The sequence below is a fragment of the Gymnogyps californianus genome, chromosome 1 (assembly GCF_018139145.2).
Source record: "Gymnogyps californianus isolate 813 chromosome 1, ASM1813914v2, whole genome shotgun sequence".
Classification (NCBI taxonomy): Eukaryota; Metazoa; Chordata; class Aves; order Accipitriformes; family Cathartidae; genus Gymnogyps; species Gymnogyps californianus.
In genome coordinates this window covers 59,586,212-59,603,514 of record NC_059471.1, presented here as the reverse complement: position 1 = coordinate 59,603,514, position 17,303 = coordinate 59,586,212, and the positions used below count along the sequence as shown (strand labels likewise).

General features: G+C 36.7%; 1 protein-coding gene across 2 annotated transcripts in view; it reads right to left on the bottom strand.

Moving 5' to 3' along the window:
- Positions 1-17,303, bottom strand: part of PCCA (propionyl-CoA carboxylase subunit alpha) — a 305,187-nt gene that overhangs the window by 197,848 nt on the left and 90,036 nt on the right. The window contains exons 1-3 of one of the 2 annotated variants that reach the window (XM_050915341.1): positions 13,218-13,302; positions 12,053-12,089; positions 6,074-6,152 (exon numbers count right to left, since the gene is read on the bottom strand). In XM_050915341.1, the coding sequence (XP_050771298.1) occupies positions 6,074-6,152; positions 12,053-12,089; positions 13,218-13,226 (125 nt within the window). In that variant the 5' untranslated portion in view covers positions 13,227-13,302. Of the gene's footprint in view, positions 1-6,073; positions 6,153-12,052; positions 12,090-13,217; positions 13,303-17,303 lie in introns of those variants that run through there. The other variant, XM_050915340.1, reaches the window with a different exon arrangement.

Genomic DNA, 17,303 nt, shown 5'->3' with positions numbered 1-17,303 from the left:
AATTACAGGACAACAGTAGATATCATCTCCCTCAACTTCAGCAAGACCTTAATGGTCTCCCACAGCGTCGTTTCCAAGGTAGAATGTCACAGTCTACATATGTGCACAACTAGATGGGTGAAAAACTGGCTAGATCATTGGGCTCAAAGTTAGCAGCTCATCCTCTACCTGGAATCCAATACAAGTGAATTTCCCCAGGAATCTATTGCTCTGAAACCAGTTCAACCTCTTTATCATTGACCTGGAGTGCACCACCACCAGTCTGTGGACGATGCTAAAACAGGGTCATCAATATACTCAAGGGCAAGGCTGCATTTCAGAGAGACCTAGACAGTCTGGAGGAATGGGCTCACAAGCATCTTATGAATTTCCACAAGAATGAAAGCAGAGTCCTGTATCTAGCACAGACTAACCCCCCCTGCATCAGTACAGGCTGTGGAACTGACTGGCTGCTTGAGATTACCTGAAGGTCCTGGTGGATGACAGGCTGTGATGCAAGTGAGCAGTGCACCCTGACAATAACAAAGGCTAACTGAATAGTGGGCTGTATCAACTGCAGCACAGCCAGTACACCAAAAGCAGCAATTATTCCCCTTTACTCAGCACCTGTTAGACCACATTTGAAATACTGCATCCAGTTTTGGACACTTCTAGTACTCAAAGATGTTGGTAGGCTCAAGTAAGATGGTCAGAGCACACCAGGACCGACACAGTCAGCTAGGCTTGTTGAACCTGAAAGACAAAGCTTTAGTGAACATCTAATAGCAGCCTTTCAGTACTTAAAGAGGAGTTTACTAAGACAATGGAGCCAAGCTCTTTATTGCAGTGCACAGCAGAAAAATGAGACAGTGGGGAATACATACACTGAAGTCAGGAATTTCCAACTGGATGTAAGGAAAAAAAATGACTGGAAAGAACCGAGAAATGGGGCAGGCTGTTTACAGAGGCTAGGGAATCTCAGTGCAAGACCCAGCTGGGCAAAGCTCTAAGCAACCAGCTTCAAATTGAGTGCTGACCCTATTCCAAGGATGAAGCTGGATGAGATGATGTCTCTAGGTCCCTTCAAACATGCATGAGTCTGTAAGGGGAAGAACAGGATGCCTTTAAAGGTTTCCCTCTCTCCCTACAGTACATTTATTCACACTGAAGTATAAGTCATACAAAAGCATTTATGGATCTTGCCACAAGCTTTCTTGTGGTTGTCTGAAGTGAGATAGCCCATGCCAACTTTCTGCCTCCAGCCCAGAGATCAGCATTGCTGCTTTAATTAAAACAATCACTTTCTTTGGAGGCAGTCAGACACTAACAAAAGACTGCAGTCATTATGTAATATTTCAGTTTCCAGTATCAGGAAACAGTAAAAGAAAATAGTCTTTTCTTGTCAAGGCCAGAATTAGAAAGGCCATCTAGGTAAAAACAGATGTTTGATAACCATTAGTACAGTAAAATCCCTCTAAAACCATGACTGGTAAGTTAAGTAACCAATAAATACTCAAATGTTGTTTCATTTTTACACACAAAACCAATATCGATTGCTTCAGCTTGACTCCAAATTTAAAAAACCTAAAATGATCTATTCACAGCATTTTACATATGTTTACAGATGTAGCTGGCATGGAAATCTCTGTTAAAAAACCAGTTTTTAGGAAACATTGTTCTTCATTCATCCAATTGACTCCTCCCCCTTACCTGGACACTTTTACAGCACATACCTGTGCAGGACAGACCAAGGATGCCAAAACCATACACTCCCATTTTTGCAGAGCAGTCTTATGCAGTCTACAGGTCAAATGCACTGCTTTGGAAAGGTAATAAAACTCAATGTACAGGCTTTTAATAGGGAATGCTGTTCAGCTTTTTAAAGCATTGTCCTCTCATACTGCACACTTCATATTTCCTTTGCCTCAGGAGGTGGGGGATTCAGAATGACTTGTTACATATTATTCCACTTTAACTTCTTCCAGTTCCACTGCTCATTCCTTCAGAGTCATTGGAAGATTACAACATCAGGAAAAAAACTTCAACAGATGTTTCTGAAGGAAGGTGGGAAACTGCAGAAAATGATTGCAGACTACAAAAAGAAATTTGCTAGTAGCTCTCCCACATATCCTGTTGTACCATCCCAACGAAGAGCAGCAACTGTGGAACAGTGGAAGTAAACACAGCATGGTACCATAGGACCACAGAAGAGAAATTATAAGGGGTTCTTGGAATTTGAGAGCAGATGTTTGACTTAAATTCTTTCTTGGTGCTTATGCCAATTTTATGAACTTAAGTAACAGGACAATTTATATTTTCCCGTTATAAGTTAAAAGGCAAAATCTTTCATCTCTCTAAGTATCTGTTGCTGAAAGCTGCCTTGTTGAAAGCTTTCAAAACAGATACTCACTAAGCATGCAAGATTTCAATATCTAGGAAAAGTTACTTGGGGAGGTAGGGGGGGGGAATTAGCACAAAGCTCCAAATTTCTCAAAAGGGAATTGTTAAGAAGATAATTCAGTACAAATTTCCAACTTAGAGGTTATCATGTTTGGAGCTGAAACTACTAACCAGAGAAACTAATTTCTACCTGCAAATCCATCGAGTTTAAAACAACGGCCAGTAATTCCTGTACGACCTCTGACACTGAACCTACATGCCAGTAAGTATCTTTGTGTGCAAAGATCTATTACAATCTCTGCCAGAAAATTTAAATCTGTTCTTTGGAGAGTATAGGGTCCTCAAGTGAATTCCTTTTCAGAGCTGCCAGCAGACCATTTGAAGCCATGAAGCCTAAAGACTTAGTTACAAGTACAATTGTTATAAGCATACTGAAAGCAAGAGAGCCTTCAGTTTTTCCACAATCAAAGAAGGAATGATACAGAAAATTTCTAGATATTCAGACAGCTATCCTAGTCGTGTTTTGTTGTACTTCATAAAGAATTTTGTTGCCTATATTTGGAAAGCACTTTCAGATCAGGCTCTCTGGGATGCAAGCACAGAGGCTTTTCATATACAAGACCAGAGTTGGGATGATCAACTACACTAAGACAGAAGTACTCCTAGATACATACAGCAGCAGAACTTTCTCAGGCTGTGAAGAACCTACAAACCTGAATTCAATGTAAACCACTCTTCAGAAATCTGCACTTCATTTTCAATATAATTTCAAGTGGGTATCTATTATGTGAAGAAAGGGCATCCTAAATTCTACTTATCCAAACCAAGACAAGTGACTAGGGATTACATTAGAGTGAAGACAGGGTTATTCGAATTTCAGATGCGGGTTAGTGGCTTGAACTGTACATAAAATTCCACACTAGAACTTGACTGAAATTTGGAAATAAGCAATAAAAGTGTGAGTTAGGAGGGATTCATATCTGAAGAAATACAACAGCAGCCCTAACCAGATAAAGAGGCAGGGGGCAACATGGCAGCCTTCCACAGTCACATGTACATGAAGAGCTATTTCAAGAAAAAAAAAATTCTAACAGTGGTAAAACTATTCTAGCACTTCTAGTTAGAAATACTAGCTGAAAGTTACAGGAATCTTAGCTATATCTGGAATAATATCATAATATTTAGAGGATCTAACAAAATTTTCATCATTGGGGATATTTAAGAGACATGAAAGATGAAGCACGAGTAAGTTACCACAGTGAATAATTCTATAACAGCAGCAATTAAGTCATTCAGATAGCTGTTTTCAATTTCCACTGACTATTTCCATGTCACACCACACAATACATTTAAGCTTTCTTTTAGTATTATGCATAGCCAGTTGAGACAAGGAAAAATTTCAACTATCCTGAAAATCCAAAAGTACGTTTCAAACAAAATGATGTTAGTTTATGTAAGGGCTTTTTTTTTTTTTTTTCAAATAGCATTTGGAATTAATCCCATGTGACAAAGCCAAAGCAAGTTTACAAATCAAAATATCATCAACAATTCTTCACACTCATCTTGCACCTACGAAACCTGAAACACAAAAGGCTATTCAGATACTGGCTTTTCAGAGTCTACCAATAGTTGAAAATTAGTTTATTTTTAGGATTACATGGATTTGGATGCAGCAAGACAATACATGAGGTCAACAACTTTTTATGCGATATTAAAACTATCAGATACATTGTTTTGTCAGTTACGAATTGAGTCACCTTCAAAACACTCAGTGGGATGTTCTTCAGACACATAAAAAGGAACAATCTTAGCTTCATAACACAATTAATGGACATGTACAACAAGTCTTTTACAACCTCATAGATATTTCTTCAAGACAGACTATAAGATAAACCTAAATGCTCTACTTCATATGTAAATGCAAAGTAAATCTGTTTCTATCTTCAGTTCTCTTAATCACACTTTTATCTTCCTGCAACAAGTATTTTGCCAACTTAATTTTGCCTTCATTGCTGCGTACCTGTAAATGTTAAAATAAGCATTCCTCCTTGATATAAGATCAGTAACTACTGTTGATCTGTGACTCAGTCTAGGTTTTCTTTCTCTTAGCACCTTTTAGATATTACTCTATAAAATTACACTGTAAAGACAATGGTTGTATAACTAACCAAAAGGATTATTATAAGGACACCACTGGCAAATAGTAAGGAGCTCAATAGTACTTCAAATGCTTTCCACAAAGGCAAGCATCTCAAACTAATATCATTAAATATCACTGGGTCAGAGTAATATCAATAAATTAATTTTGTATGCAAATGTACAAAAAAGAACATTCCCTAGCTAGTTTCTGTTGATACCAGTCAGCTCTATCAGGTGAATTTCTAAACAGTAACCACAACTTTTCTCCAAAACAAATTATCAGTCATAACTTTCAATCCAGTTTTCAATTTTTAAACAGTTGCTTTAATCAAGCTCCTTTGCTCCTTTCTGAGCAAAACAAGAAATGAATGCCTTCCTTTCAAGACCAACAGATGCAATTGCTGCCTGAACAAGATCAAGGCAGTAATTCTGGATTCTAAAGCAGTGGGAACAAAGCATCCTTGTAAGAAAGCAGGTTATTCTAGATCTTCATTCTAATGCACAAAACCTTATTTTCCTATTTAGATTTGAATATAAATGCATGAGAGGTAGCAAGGTACAAAAAAACCCCATGTTTTCTTTAAATCTAGAATTTAACTGCTAGCCATTCATTATTCTTTTCTCCAGTTTTTACGTTTTAACAAAAATTTAATAGGGAACACAAAAATATGACAGGGAAATCTTGCAGGTAACTAAATTAAACTAATGAAAATTCGAGTGGTCCTTTGAGTTGATTCCAGCATATGTGCTGCTCTCTCCATGTGGAAAGGAAAACATTTAGAAGGTTATCTAATTTTAGATCAAATAGGCTTTTTGTTACAAGTCTTTGAAAAATCCCAAAACACGTTTTTCTGTAACATCAGTGGCACATGGGGTTGAAACCAGGCTCCTCACTGCCAGCATATCAGCAGAGAATGGATTTTAAAACTTCGAGTCAATAACAAAGCATCATGAAGTGTTCAGGATTCAGATAACCATTAAGAGACATGAAAACGTCTGTGTGTTTAAACAAACGTTGTTTCAAACAGGCAAAAGCATAATAGTTTGCTGAGACAAATATTTTAAACACAGAAGTATGCAATTTATTAGAGCACATTCTGGAAACACCATATGTGTTTCCACACATGAATAATCAGCCTCATCAACTTTAACAGAACTAATGGCATGCATTAATGTTTGAGAATCAGGGCCAATAAATATTCTACCTAACACGTAGACAATTAATACATCAGCATTCTGAAAGGCATACAGCAAAATGTTATTTACAGTCTAAATTTACAGTCTATCATTGGACTAAAGGCAGTTGTAAGTGTTGGGTTTTTACTCAAATTAATGGACCATGTTTTGTAAGGTTTATGCAAAAATTAATTTTAAATAGACACATGCGAACTCCCAAAGTATACCGCTCACTATATGAAAGGGAGAAAACCAAATAATATCCAATTTCTCTGTCTCACATTTCTAACATATCTGCTCAACTGTCAGCTCACAGTGGCTTAATGGGACTTTGGTAACTGCAGCATTCATCAAGGCAAACTTTTGGACAGCATCTCACCTGGTCTCTTCATCATCCCAAGCGATTCTCATGCCTTTCCCACCACCACCTGCTGAGGCCTTGATCATGACAGGGTAGCCTAACAGCGGGGAACAATTAGACAGAAGTTCAAACTTTGTTCAGTTGGTCAGAGGAACATGACAACTGACCACATGTCCAATAATGCCAGTAGACAATAACTCCGTTTGTTAAAACACTTTGTTTAGAGGGAGAGGAGAGATTTTTCTTTTCAAGACTTAGCTGTCAGTGTAGTGATTTCTGAAGCCAAGAAAGGTTGTCTTCTCCATTTCATTTATACCAAAAAAGCACTGAATGAATTATTCCCAGGTAACAGTGATTTATGAATAAAGGCATTTGACCTTTTTAAGCTCACATTTCTTTAGGAACAAATTTTGTTCCTTTGTTACTGCTGAAATAAGCTATAGCTGTGACAAAATTTTTCAAAAAAGTACTAGCAAAAATAAGCAGGAGATCTTCATAAACTATTAGTCAAGAGATTTAGTAAGCAAATCTGTATCTTATCAACACTTCCGGTGCAGTGTATTTTAAATAACAGAGCACTTCAAGAGCTGTGCTGCTTAGATATTATGCAATAGTAAGCATCACAGAAAACAGATTATTACTTTTTTTTTTTTTTTACAATTAAAAAAAGGATTTTCCCCAAACTGACAAGTAGTACGAAAAAATGGGCAGCATAAATCTGACAGCACTGTGCGTAACTGGTAATATTTTACTCTCAGAACAAGATACCTTAATACGGGTGTGAGTCAGGACCTTAGTTTTCTGAAAGCTAGAAAAGTATGGTAATAAAGTATGCAGTTTAAAAGCAGATTTAGTAATGATTGTTTATCTTGTATTTTATATATATATTTAATATAATTTTATATTATATATAATAAAATATATATATTTTTTAATTCAAAGCAACTTCCTAAAACAATTTCTTATTCATATCAGTGAACTTCACCTTTCTCCCACATGAATGTACAGAAAACTGAAAATTAAGGATCTGAGTAGAAAGTTTTTGACGTTTCTAGGATAGCAGGAAATCCTTCAAGCCTTTGGTCTCCAGTATGTTTAATGAAAATCATAACATTAAGCCGTATATCAGACCAGCTGATTCTGTCTGGCAAGAAGAGTCCATCAGTCCTTGCAAACTGAAGATGCATTCTACGAAAGGCTTTGATCTGGGGACAGAAGGCACCATTTGAATACAGTTCCAAGTAGAAATGGTCAAGTCTGACATCATATTTGCAACTAATGTTTACAGTCTCTTTCTAGAATATAGATCTACTCTTGCTCTGTCAAGTGACAGCGATACAGTACATCCACCTCCTCCCTAAAGTCATTTAACTGAAAGGAGGTTCAGGAGAAGATAATTAAACCAGCAAGATCTGGAAAACCTTTTGCTTAAAAAGACTGAAGCAGACACAAAAAAAAAGAGAGGCATGATACAAGCATAAGAAATAGTAGTGTTGATTGGAAGGCAGGAAAGCAGCAACAGTACAGGAGAATGTTAAATTAACAAAGAAACAGCAAAAAAAAAAAAATCAATAAAATAGTTTCCAACATAATGTGTTATTAGACTGTGAAACCCCATGCTACAGAGCATTCATGTGGCTGAATGCTGTAGAAAGGTAATAGATAAGCATATGTAGAGCACAAATCAAGTTCCTATAGGCAGGGATGACCAAAAGGCTATAAATCTTCACGCTTTAGAGTCTAAAGTAATCTCTAGTCACTAGGTATAAGGGTAAGACCAAACGGAGCCATGCAAATAAGCTTGCTAGAGTGTCTCTTACATTTTCCCGGGAAATATCCGATGCTGTCCACAGAGGGGTATGGGATAAGTCAGAGTAACAATGGGTTCGATCCAGAACTATACGAAGTATTTTCAAGGCCTCTACAATCCCAGAGATAAAAGGGCATGCGCAAAAAACCTAGATTGCATGCAGCGAACAATGAAGTTCAACTCATTTTCATGAAAGGCACTATATGCAATATCTACACAAGCACAATTTATCTATGCTGTAGCTGCTTTTCCAGATCCCTGGCAACTGCCAGGCTCTTAGACAAGTCACTGGCTACCTTGAAATAAAGCAAAAAGCACATCTTGTGTGATTTTCATGCAAGAAATGAGATTTAACCAGGTAACACTAGCGAACTTACACCTCTGGCAACACTATCACCAGCTGGAGACTCTCTCCAGCTCAAGAGACTGCAAGTCTGAAATTCTGAAATAAGCATTGTTTTAAGCCTTATTATGGCAAACTCACTATGGCAATTTCCATCGCCTAATCTATCTTATTCAGTGTTACACGTACTTGAAAAAATCATCATCAATTATGCTAACAATTTCAGTCTAACAGTATCAATCTCTTGAATGGCTTGCTGATTTTAATTCTGTAAGCAGAGTCTAGTCCTGATTTACTGTTCTTTCATTTCAACAGCAAAATAGGCATATTGGCAGTAAGCCTTGGTAAGTCTTTATATGCTACAGAATATAAAAGTTCATATATCACAACTCACATGGTTAAATTATCAGACAGGATACATGGGTTACTGGTATCACTCATCAAGTGTAGGACCACTTTGCTCCCCCCACCTTTTATGTATATGATTACACGTCAATCACACTTGTATGTAACGCAGTTAAAGATTCCAGAGAGCCACAATATAGTTAAAAATAAAATAAAAAATAAAAATATTAAAGTAAGGCCTGTTTTGAAAAGATACATACAGCTTTTTAGGTTGAGAAGGAAAAATTCTTTGCAACAGACCTCTACAAGTTAGGATAATGATTAGCCAGTTCCCTGAAAATAAGGGCACTTGAACTTTTGCTCAAATATGCCTTTACACACTACTTGCTCTCTGGGGCACTGAACTAAGCTAAACAGCAGTTTTTCAGCCATTACCAAAGACTGATGTGTGCTAAGACAAGGAAGGCTTTGTAGAATCTAAGTTTTGAGTACCTATTGGGTACAGGATGCTGGGATCAGGATGCGTTACTCATCATTCTCCTAACTACTTCTGCACTATTCAGCAGCAATCAAAATTGCTGAAGTATGCTCACATGGATTGCTGGATTAGTTGTGGGAAGGGAAAGGCATGCAAACAATTTCCAATAGCATTTATAACAGAACACAGAAATGAGAGTCTCACAAAGCAGGCACATTTTTGAGTAGGCGTTAGGTTTTCAACCCTTCCCTCAAATTAGATGCCAATTTACATGAAATTAAAATTGCATGTAAGAATAAAAAGTACTCTTGTTCTGTAGTTTTACATTCTTGTGACACATCTGAAGGATGGGTCTAAAGAGATCTTAGAAGGCAAGAAGGTAAAAAGCTGTCAAATTTGAAGATCATGAGGCATACTTTTGCTTTCTGGTGTCCCACAGCTGTTAGTTCCCGCCCTTTGCCACCATGGTTTTAGATGTCATTTAACCATTTTTATGAAGTAGCAGGTAGTAGACCACAAACTGCATTGTGCAGTATTAGTTTGAGCAATACAGCATGTGGCAATACCAGATTCTTTTCAATGTCCATTATTGAAAAGCTAGAACTAAACACATGCCAAATGAAACATGACAAAAACATGTTTTTCACCTCTTCAGTTTTGTATAGACTTTCATTTAGTTTAACTGCCTGCACTTCATAGTTGTTCACTCCTTTCAAACTGAAGAGTAAAACTTTCTGGAGTTTCATCAATGCTTCAGACATCAAGCAGCCAGCAGTTCTTAATGTACAATTTACAAACAGACTTAAAAGTAGCATGGGAAAAGAGCCAGTGTGATTAAGCACTACAGAAAGGATCACAAGAGAACAGCCCACACAGACAAAGAGAAGACAGACTATAGAAAGGAGCCTATACAGCAAATTGTGCCTGAACTTCTCCCAATTCCTGATTTAGCTTAATATCTCTATCACATTCTCTCTTGACAACTTGGGAGAGCACATCTCAAATGAGGGGCAAAAAGGTAGGTTTTACTCCCTTAGTATCCATAAATAACAGCCACTGAAACAGGTAAATGCACTGTCTCAACCCTGAAGTGCCGTGCTCCACTACTACTGGATCTTTGGCCACAACATAGCAGGGAGAAGCAGGAAAAAATGCAGGCAGCAAGAGAACATAACACAATGTTTTAGTGTTTTAAGCACTGACCCACAATGTTTTGTTTTGTTTTTTTAAATAATTACTTAAGCATTCTTGGAAGATTGAGGCTCTGGATAAGTAAAATTAAAAATAATCTGAAAGTATTCAATTGCATATCAGGTGCCTTATATATGAGGACAAATGCATTATATACATAAGAGACTTTAATTTCACCCTATTTTACATCCTTTGAAATTACAGATAATTGGGTTTTGTTCTGATCAGTGGTCATGATTAGACAGAAGCTTAACCAAACTGATCAACTGATCGAAACGTGTGGGTAAAAAGCTAGAAAGGACATTTTTCTTTCGCTACATGGCATCATAGTACAAACCTTTTCGGCATCAAAACGGTTTAAGAATTTGCCATCTAGATAAAGCACCTGTAATTGACTTTAATATCTACAGATTTAAGACTGCCTTGATATAATGACCTCCAAAGTGTTACTGATATCAAAGACAGGAACCAGTCAACAGAACACTAGAACTCAGAAAGAAAATTAAACAAGAATACATTTTAAAGGGTATCTAGGAAGCCACTGAATGCCTTCCAACTTACATTAATCAAAACTGCTTTAAAAATACTTGCAGGAAATCTTTAAAAAACAAGAGCAAGAAAGACTATTGAAATGAAACTGAACTGAAATAAAGTCATACTACTGCGCCTTTTTTAAGGACTAAAACCAATTTTATTTACAGTTCTCCTCCAAATGTTCCAATTTGGTTGATAACCTCTTCCCTTTTGTTTCTGGTCCCATGACAGTGATCAGTAATCACTTGATTTCCCAACAGGGACATAAAGGCTAACCCACAGAAATGCTGACTTCAGTTGTGTCAGCCTAAAAGCCAACCAAGCCTACACTGAGGGGTTTCAGGGCAGTTAACCAGTGCAGGGTAAAAACCTCAACTTAAACTCAAAGCAGAAAAGTGTTACACTGATGAAAAGTCATCTGCAGCAGCGCAAGTCCCAATTTCTATTTGGCACATAAGGCACAGCCATAGCTTTTAACACAGGTGAGATATTTGTAGCTAGATCAGTAAGAGAAGCTTCAAATGCAGATACATCCTTTGAATTATGTACCTGTGATGAACCTAAATAGCTTCTCATAGCTACTGTCTCAAAATGAAAATGCAAAAAAAAACCTCCAAGAAAAATCTCTTATTACATTAGATTCTTCTTCTAGAAAGCATTTAAGAACATGTTTAATTTCAAGCATATGGTTTAATATTTTCCCTAATATTAAGCTTTAGTAAATAAAAGCCAAAACTCATTAAACACATATTACACTTAACCTCCATCAAAATGAGTCCCAGACAGTTTGCTGGTTGCTCTTTTCACCATTCTGCAAGATATTCAGAAGCTGAATAGTGACTTTCTTCCAGAAAGCACAGAAGAAAGGCTGGTGCTCTGGATGATATTCAAGCTAATTGCAGTCCACACAGTGATGAAGAATGAAGATCATAACATCACTGGTGTCAGCCTCCATACAAAGAGAAACATACCATGCTAACTTCTGACTATCATGTCCAATTGCAGATATACTTTGAAATAACTCCTCTAGCGAGCTACTCATTGCTGCATATTACATGCATTCCACAAATCATGGCTGCACTTGTTCTGCAAAGTCCAGTTTGTAAAGCTAAAATGTGATGATATAAGAGACAGGGTGTTAACGCCTAGATTCTTCCAGCACTATAGGCAACAGGGAACTTAAAAACTATTAAAACATTATTTGTTCTATAGGGATTACTTATTACACATTCAATTTAGTCAACCATGTCTGCTGAGAGGCACACAAATCCCACCATAGCTAATTTAAGAACTTACCAATTTCCCTTGCAATTCTGACAGCTTCATCTGCATCCTGTAAAAGCAGGAAATGAGACCCAACGTTAATCCCATCAGCCATTGCACTATGTCCTGAGGGCAGTCATATATTGCACTACTGTCTCCTCTGATTCATTTAATGTTTGATTTTACAACCTTCTGACCCTTTTCAGCCAGAGGAATGTAAAATTAATACCATAAGTGGAATGTAAATTCTACCTCATCATTAGTACACTGAGAAACTCAAAGCAACGAGGAATCAGCTGACAGGAAACACAACCAGGATTGCAAAATGATTTTCTGCAGTTGTAGGAATTTAATGCTAGAATTTAGAAGTTTACAATCAATAATGGACCATAAATCAGATCGTTAAAGTTTGTCCACTGCCAGCTTGTTTCTGTCCTCACAGGTATTTCTTGTGTTTTCCTGGTTGTTGTCAGTAGGGGGAGTTGATTCTCTATTGTTTGGGAGTGATTCAGGTTCAGAAAAAACCTTGCAGAACTTCTGTAAAGACAAATTTTTTTTGTCTACTAAAGAAAGAACACAAGCATTTCACTTTTGTAAGTTTTTCATTCTGAAGACAGAATAAACATTAAATGCATCATTTTAAACTGTATTTTAAATGAAAAGATTCACATAATTGTCTCCATTTAAGAGTCCGCACATTACTAGTGTATAACAATTAGAAAAATCCTTTTGTTGATGCCACCTATTGCTTCAGCTGACTCATACTACTATAGCCTGCTACAGAAAAAAAGTACTAGGAAACCCAGAGAATAAAACACAAAATACTTGAATTGCTTACTTTTTAATAACTAAATCTCTTCTCCTGCAGTAGTTAATACTGGTTTCTTCTACTGATAACAATATATTTCCATTATACAATACTAGAAAGAAAAAGGGTTAAATTACAGTGGCGCAGGTTAAGTTTGAAAATTCCATCCAAATTTGCTAATATTTATACTATTCCATGACATGCATTAAAAAATTTGTATGAAAGGCAGTAATGTCTGGAAACCACCAGCTGCTAAGTGTGTCTGAAACTATGGGGGCTGACTTATGAACATTAAAATGAAACCTGATATTTTTAAAGCTTTCAAGGCAATCCGTTTTAAAAGCACCCAGGTCAGAACTTTAAAAAAAAATACACAAGAAATGTTCATACCTGGTTCATTTATGTCCGATAATAAAACAAAATCCTCTTTAAAAGTCTTCAGTACCTAGTAACAGCCCCATGAAGAATAAGGGGGCTGGCAGGGGAAGTTGTCAGAAAATTTAATTTCCTTTCATTAGCTAGTCTGCTCCACAAATCGGTGCTTGTTAAGTTCAAAGCAGTCCTGAAAGCAACATCAGTTTTAAGTCTTTTTACTCCAGTCACATCTGTTAATGAGATTTTTCCAAATAACAATTGTTTTTAAGTCAAGAGATAAATCTAGCAAAAAACCTCCCCCCCCCAAAAAAAAAAAATCAGGGTTTACTGTTTTATTACACCTTGCTGCTTTCCATGACCCTGCACCCTCCAAATTTTAGCTTAAAGGGATAAAATGCACGAAAAGGGTCATTTAAGAATGTTAGTGGTTTCCACACATTGAGTTTGAAGGTTCTTTGTTCCTGCCTGTGACAGTTATGCGAGAATACTTCCCCTTAATAGCCTCTCTGTCAGGAAGTGTTAAACCTGCCAAACGCAGACAATTAGAGCCTCTTGAACAAAATGCAGGAAGAGTGATGACTGATGAAGAGCCACGATTATAGTCGAGAAGGAAACTTTTACATTTCTTTTCTCTTGCAAATTCACTCATATATTTGCAAAACAGAATTAAGAGGGGGGAAGCAAACAGGGTAATTTTTTTTCACTTAGTTACCTGCAAACAAGTGGCTAACTGATACATTGCAGTCCACAGGAAGACAAGCTGCAAATCATTATAGGGGAACTTTTCCCTACCACTGTATTTTTATACATGCATACAACAACTTTAAGTAATAAACGGCATCGTATCAGCAGCACTAATTGTCTCAGTTCTGGCTTGAACAGAATGAAGTCATCCACCCAGCACAGTTATTAATTTACACTGTTTCAACATCTGTTTCTTTTACAGTTCTAACATATTAGAACCCAAACTCTAAGATACCAAAAAAAACAATGCATATTCAAATTCTTTAGCCTTCAAAGAGCATTTCTGAAATAGAAAACAAAAATACACTGTGTTTAAAGAGAAAAACTAATAAACAAAAAGTTAATAAACAACTGACATATTGAAATCTCTGGTAAGTCTTTTGATCTTTTTCCCTAAGAAAGTATGTTTTAGTATCATGCATTTCACTTGCAGATTACATAATACAGCAGCAATTTGAGCACCCATAAAAAAGTTAGGACAGTTTTTAGATTTTTGGTGCAAAGAACTTATGATAGATACACAACGTTTGCCATAGGGGGACAAAAACTGAATGCTATGACACTGCATAACACACAAGTCCATATGTGCAAAATATACAAAACCACACTGGTACTAAAAGCATTTTGAATTATTTTTTAAAAGCAAAAGTCCTCAATGATTTACTGCTGTTTCCTCCAAAAACACATTAGCTACACTACCATTTTCCCAAAATAAACTGGAGATTGTAAAGAAATATATAATTTTAGCACCACCTTTTATTGTACAAATAAAAATGTTCAAGCAATAGTACAAGTTTATAAAAATCATAAGAGTTATAAAATTATGTCATAGTGTTTTTACAAATGGCTGATTTCATTAAGTTAAAAAGACATAAAATACTCATTTGGCATATGAATTTCTAACCTCCTAATTTCATGTACATGCCTCTCTGCCCGGTACCAGCAGGTGGAGACAAAAAAGCAAAACTATTCTGATGTAGAGGAATGCCAGGATAAAGCTGTTTAAGAGACTCCTAGAGCTGTAAAACATTGTACTAATTACGAAGAACTACATAATAGTTTTCATGGCTGAGAGCGTTGGGCTACAAGAACCTCCAGTTCATGTCTAGTCTCCAACAACGTCTCCAGCAATACAGTGATCATTTAATACCAATGTCAATACCCCAATGCAAGAATATAGCCAAAACAGATACCTGAAACTTAAATACAGTAAATTCATAGCCTTGCTGAAAACCTTCAACATGTCTACTGACATCAGTGAAACTAAGTAGACACCCAGTGACATTAATCTTCTGGGTCTACATCCAGCTGTGTTCTACCAGCCATAAAACCAAACTGGCTGTACATGGTGAAACAATATAAAAATCTTTCTTCCCTTGCCATTCCTTTGCCAGTTTTTCACCACAGCATCTCCTTATACTCATTATTCAGCCTCCACTTTCTCCTTGTCACTTATTCCTCTTTACTCATTTGCAGACAATATATCTTCTCAGCTCTAACTTTAATATAGCCATTGCTCATATGGATTAACACTAATTCTTTTGATTAAGACTATTTACTACTATCTCTCCCAATCAGGTTTTAGTAAACTATTTGTAGTTAGATTTTGAAATTAACTACCTTTGAATGCTTTTGTTGCCTCTCTAGCTGACAGCACCAGACTCAGGTTCCTTACATGTGTAGATTGGGTAACCCTTGCCCCAGCCGAGAAACTCAACCATGGATGAGAAGAAAATTACTCTTTGTCAAACTACCCTCTCCACTCTCACTCCACGTCCTTCCATTCTCAGTTTTATATTTGCTACAGCGTTTGCCCATATGAGAATAGTTAGTTGTGTCTGTTATGCCAAGCATCCTCCTCTTCAATCCTTCCAGGTCCCTAAGTATACTGTTGAAGGGCTTCCTTCTCTCAAATTTCTAATTTAATTTCTACTCACTGAGAATTTTTCTGCATGCAACTTCTCCAAAATGTTATTACAAAAGCTTAGCAACTCCAGTGTCTACTATGTGTAAGTGCTAAGCAACATAAATAAGAGGGGGAAATACCCTTTATTCACGAAGGACCTATGTATCTGCAGCAGTATTTAACAAGTGCTGGATAAAGACAACTCTGCAAGTAAAGATTTTTCAGTGCAGAGTTGAATAACGAAGCACTAGAAGTTGTTATTCTACGTTCACTTTAACTATTCATCCACAAAGAATACGTGCAAATCTTTCTTCACTTCTGGCATTGTCATGATGCATGATCTGCATGAATGCAGTTTTCTTCCAGCTTTACTGAACTCCGCTATAAAGATGAAGCCACCTCTAATCAACTCAAGTATCAAGCAGACACTTCACTCTTTCCTAGGACCTTTAAAAAAAATTTATTTCTCAAGAAAAAGAGCCCTCAAAGATTTTGAAAGCTTCATAATTCTGTGACCAAAACAGGTCTCCCACAGAACGGCAGAAATCCTATATAGTCTCCAATTCCTTATGTGTTGCTCTTCTGATTGTACCTGGTATCACACAGCTTTGCCCTTCCTATCTTAGTCTGAGTTGGCAAAATAGTACATCAAGCTCCAACCAAAGATCAGGCATCCTGCATGACCTAATTACTCAGGTATTCATCTGAGCAAAAGACACATCACAGGAAGGAGACCAAAGGACAAATACAGGCACATATTTAGATCCATATCAAGGATGAGAATATCAATTATCAGAAGCTTTATTTCCTAGAACTGGTAACCAAAGCACTGGTTAACCTAAAACTTTCATCTCTCCTTTCTGATGGAAACTGCAACACTGGCAATGTCTGTGGACTCTCCTTTTTCTTACTTGGTGGGTACGCTGCAGAGGTTTTTTTGATCTCGTGTTCTTTTTCATTCACACTCTTCAGATAATCAGAACTAGTACAAGGCTGAAGTATGTGAAATTGATACAATATGGACACTTCAGGATTAAGCAACTACTCAATAGTTCCTTTCAATAGCTAGAGATTGGAGTGGTCAACTCAATCCTACATTCCAGTTCATTTGGTGTTAAGACTATAGTTGCATATAGCCAATTGTCAACCAGATCACTTATGTTCTTTCATTTTGTGTCAGGAACTTCAAATAATTGTCAAAAGACAGTGCAATTAAAGGTCTCAGAAACAAGTGCATACAGGTAAGTAGCTCAGTTTCACTGGTTATATGGCTATCTGTTCATTAACCACTATCCTACTTTGCCAGGTTTGTTTCTTTATATTACAGAACAGACACTTACATAAGTTTTAACTTGATATAGTGATAAAACCAGCATTTTGAGTATTTGGTTCTGTATTAGAAAAAGTTTTGTGGGGTTTAGATGATTAATTCAAAGTTCTCTCCTAATTAG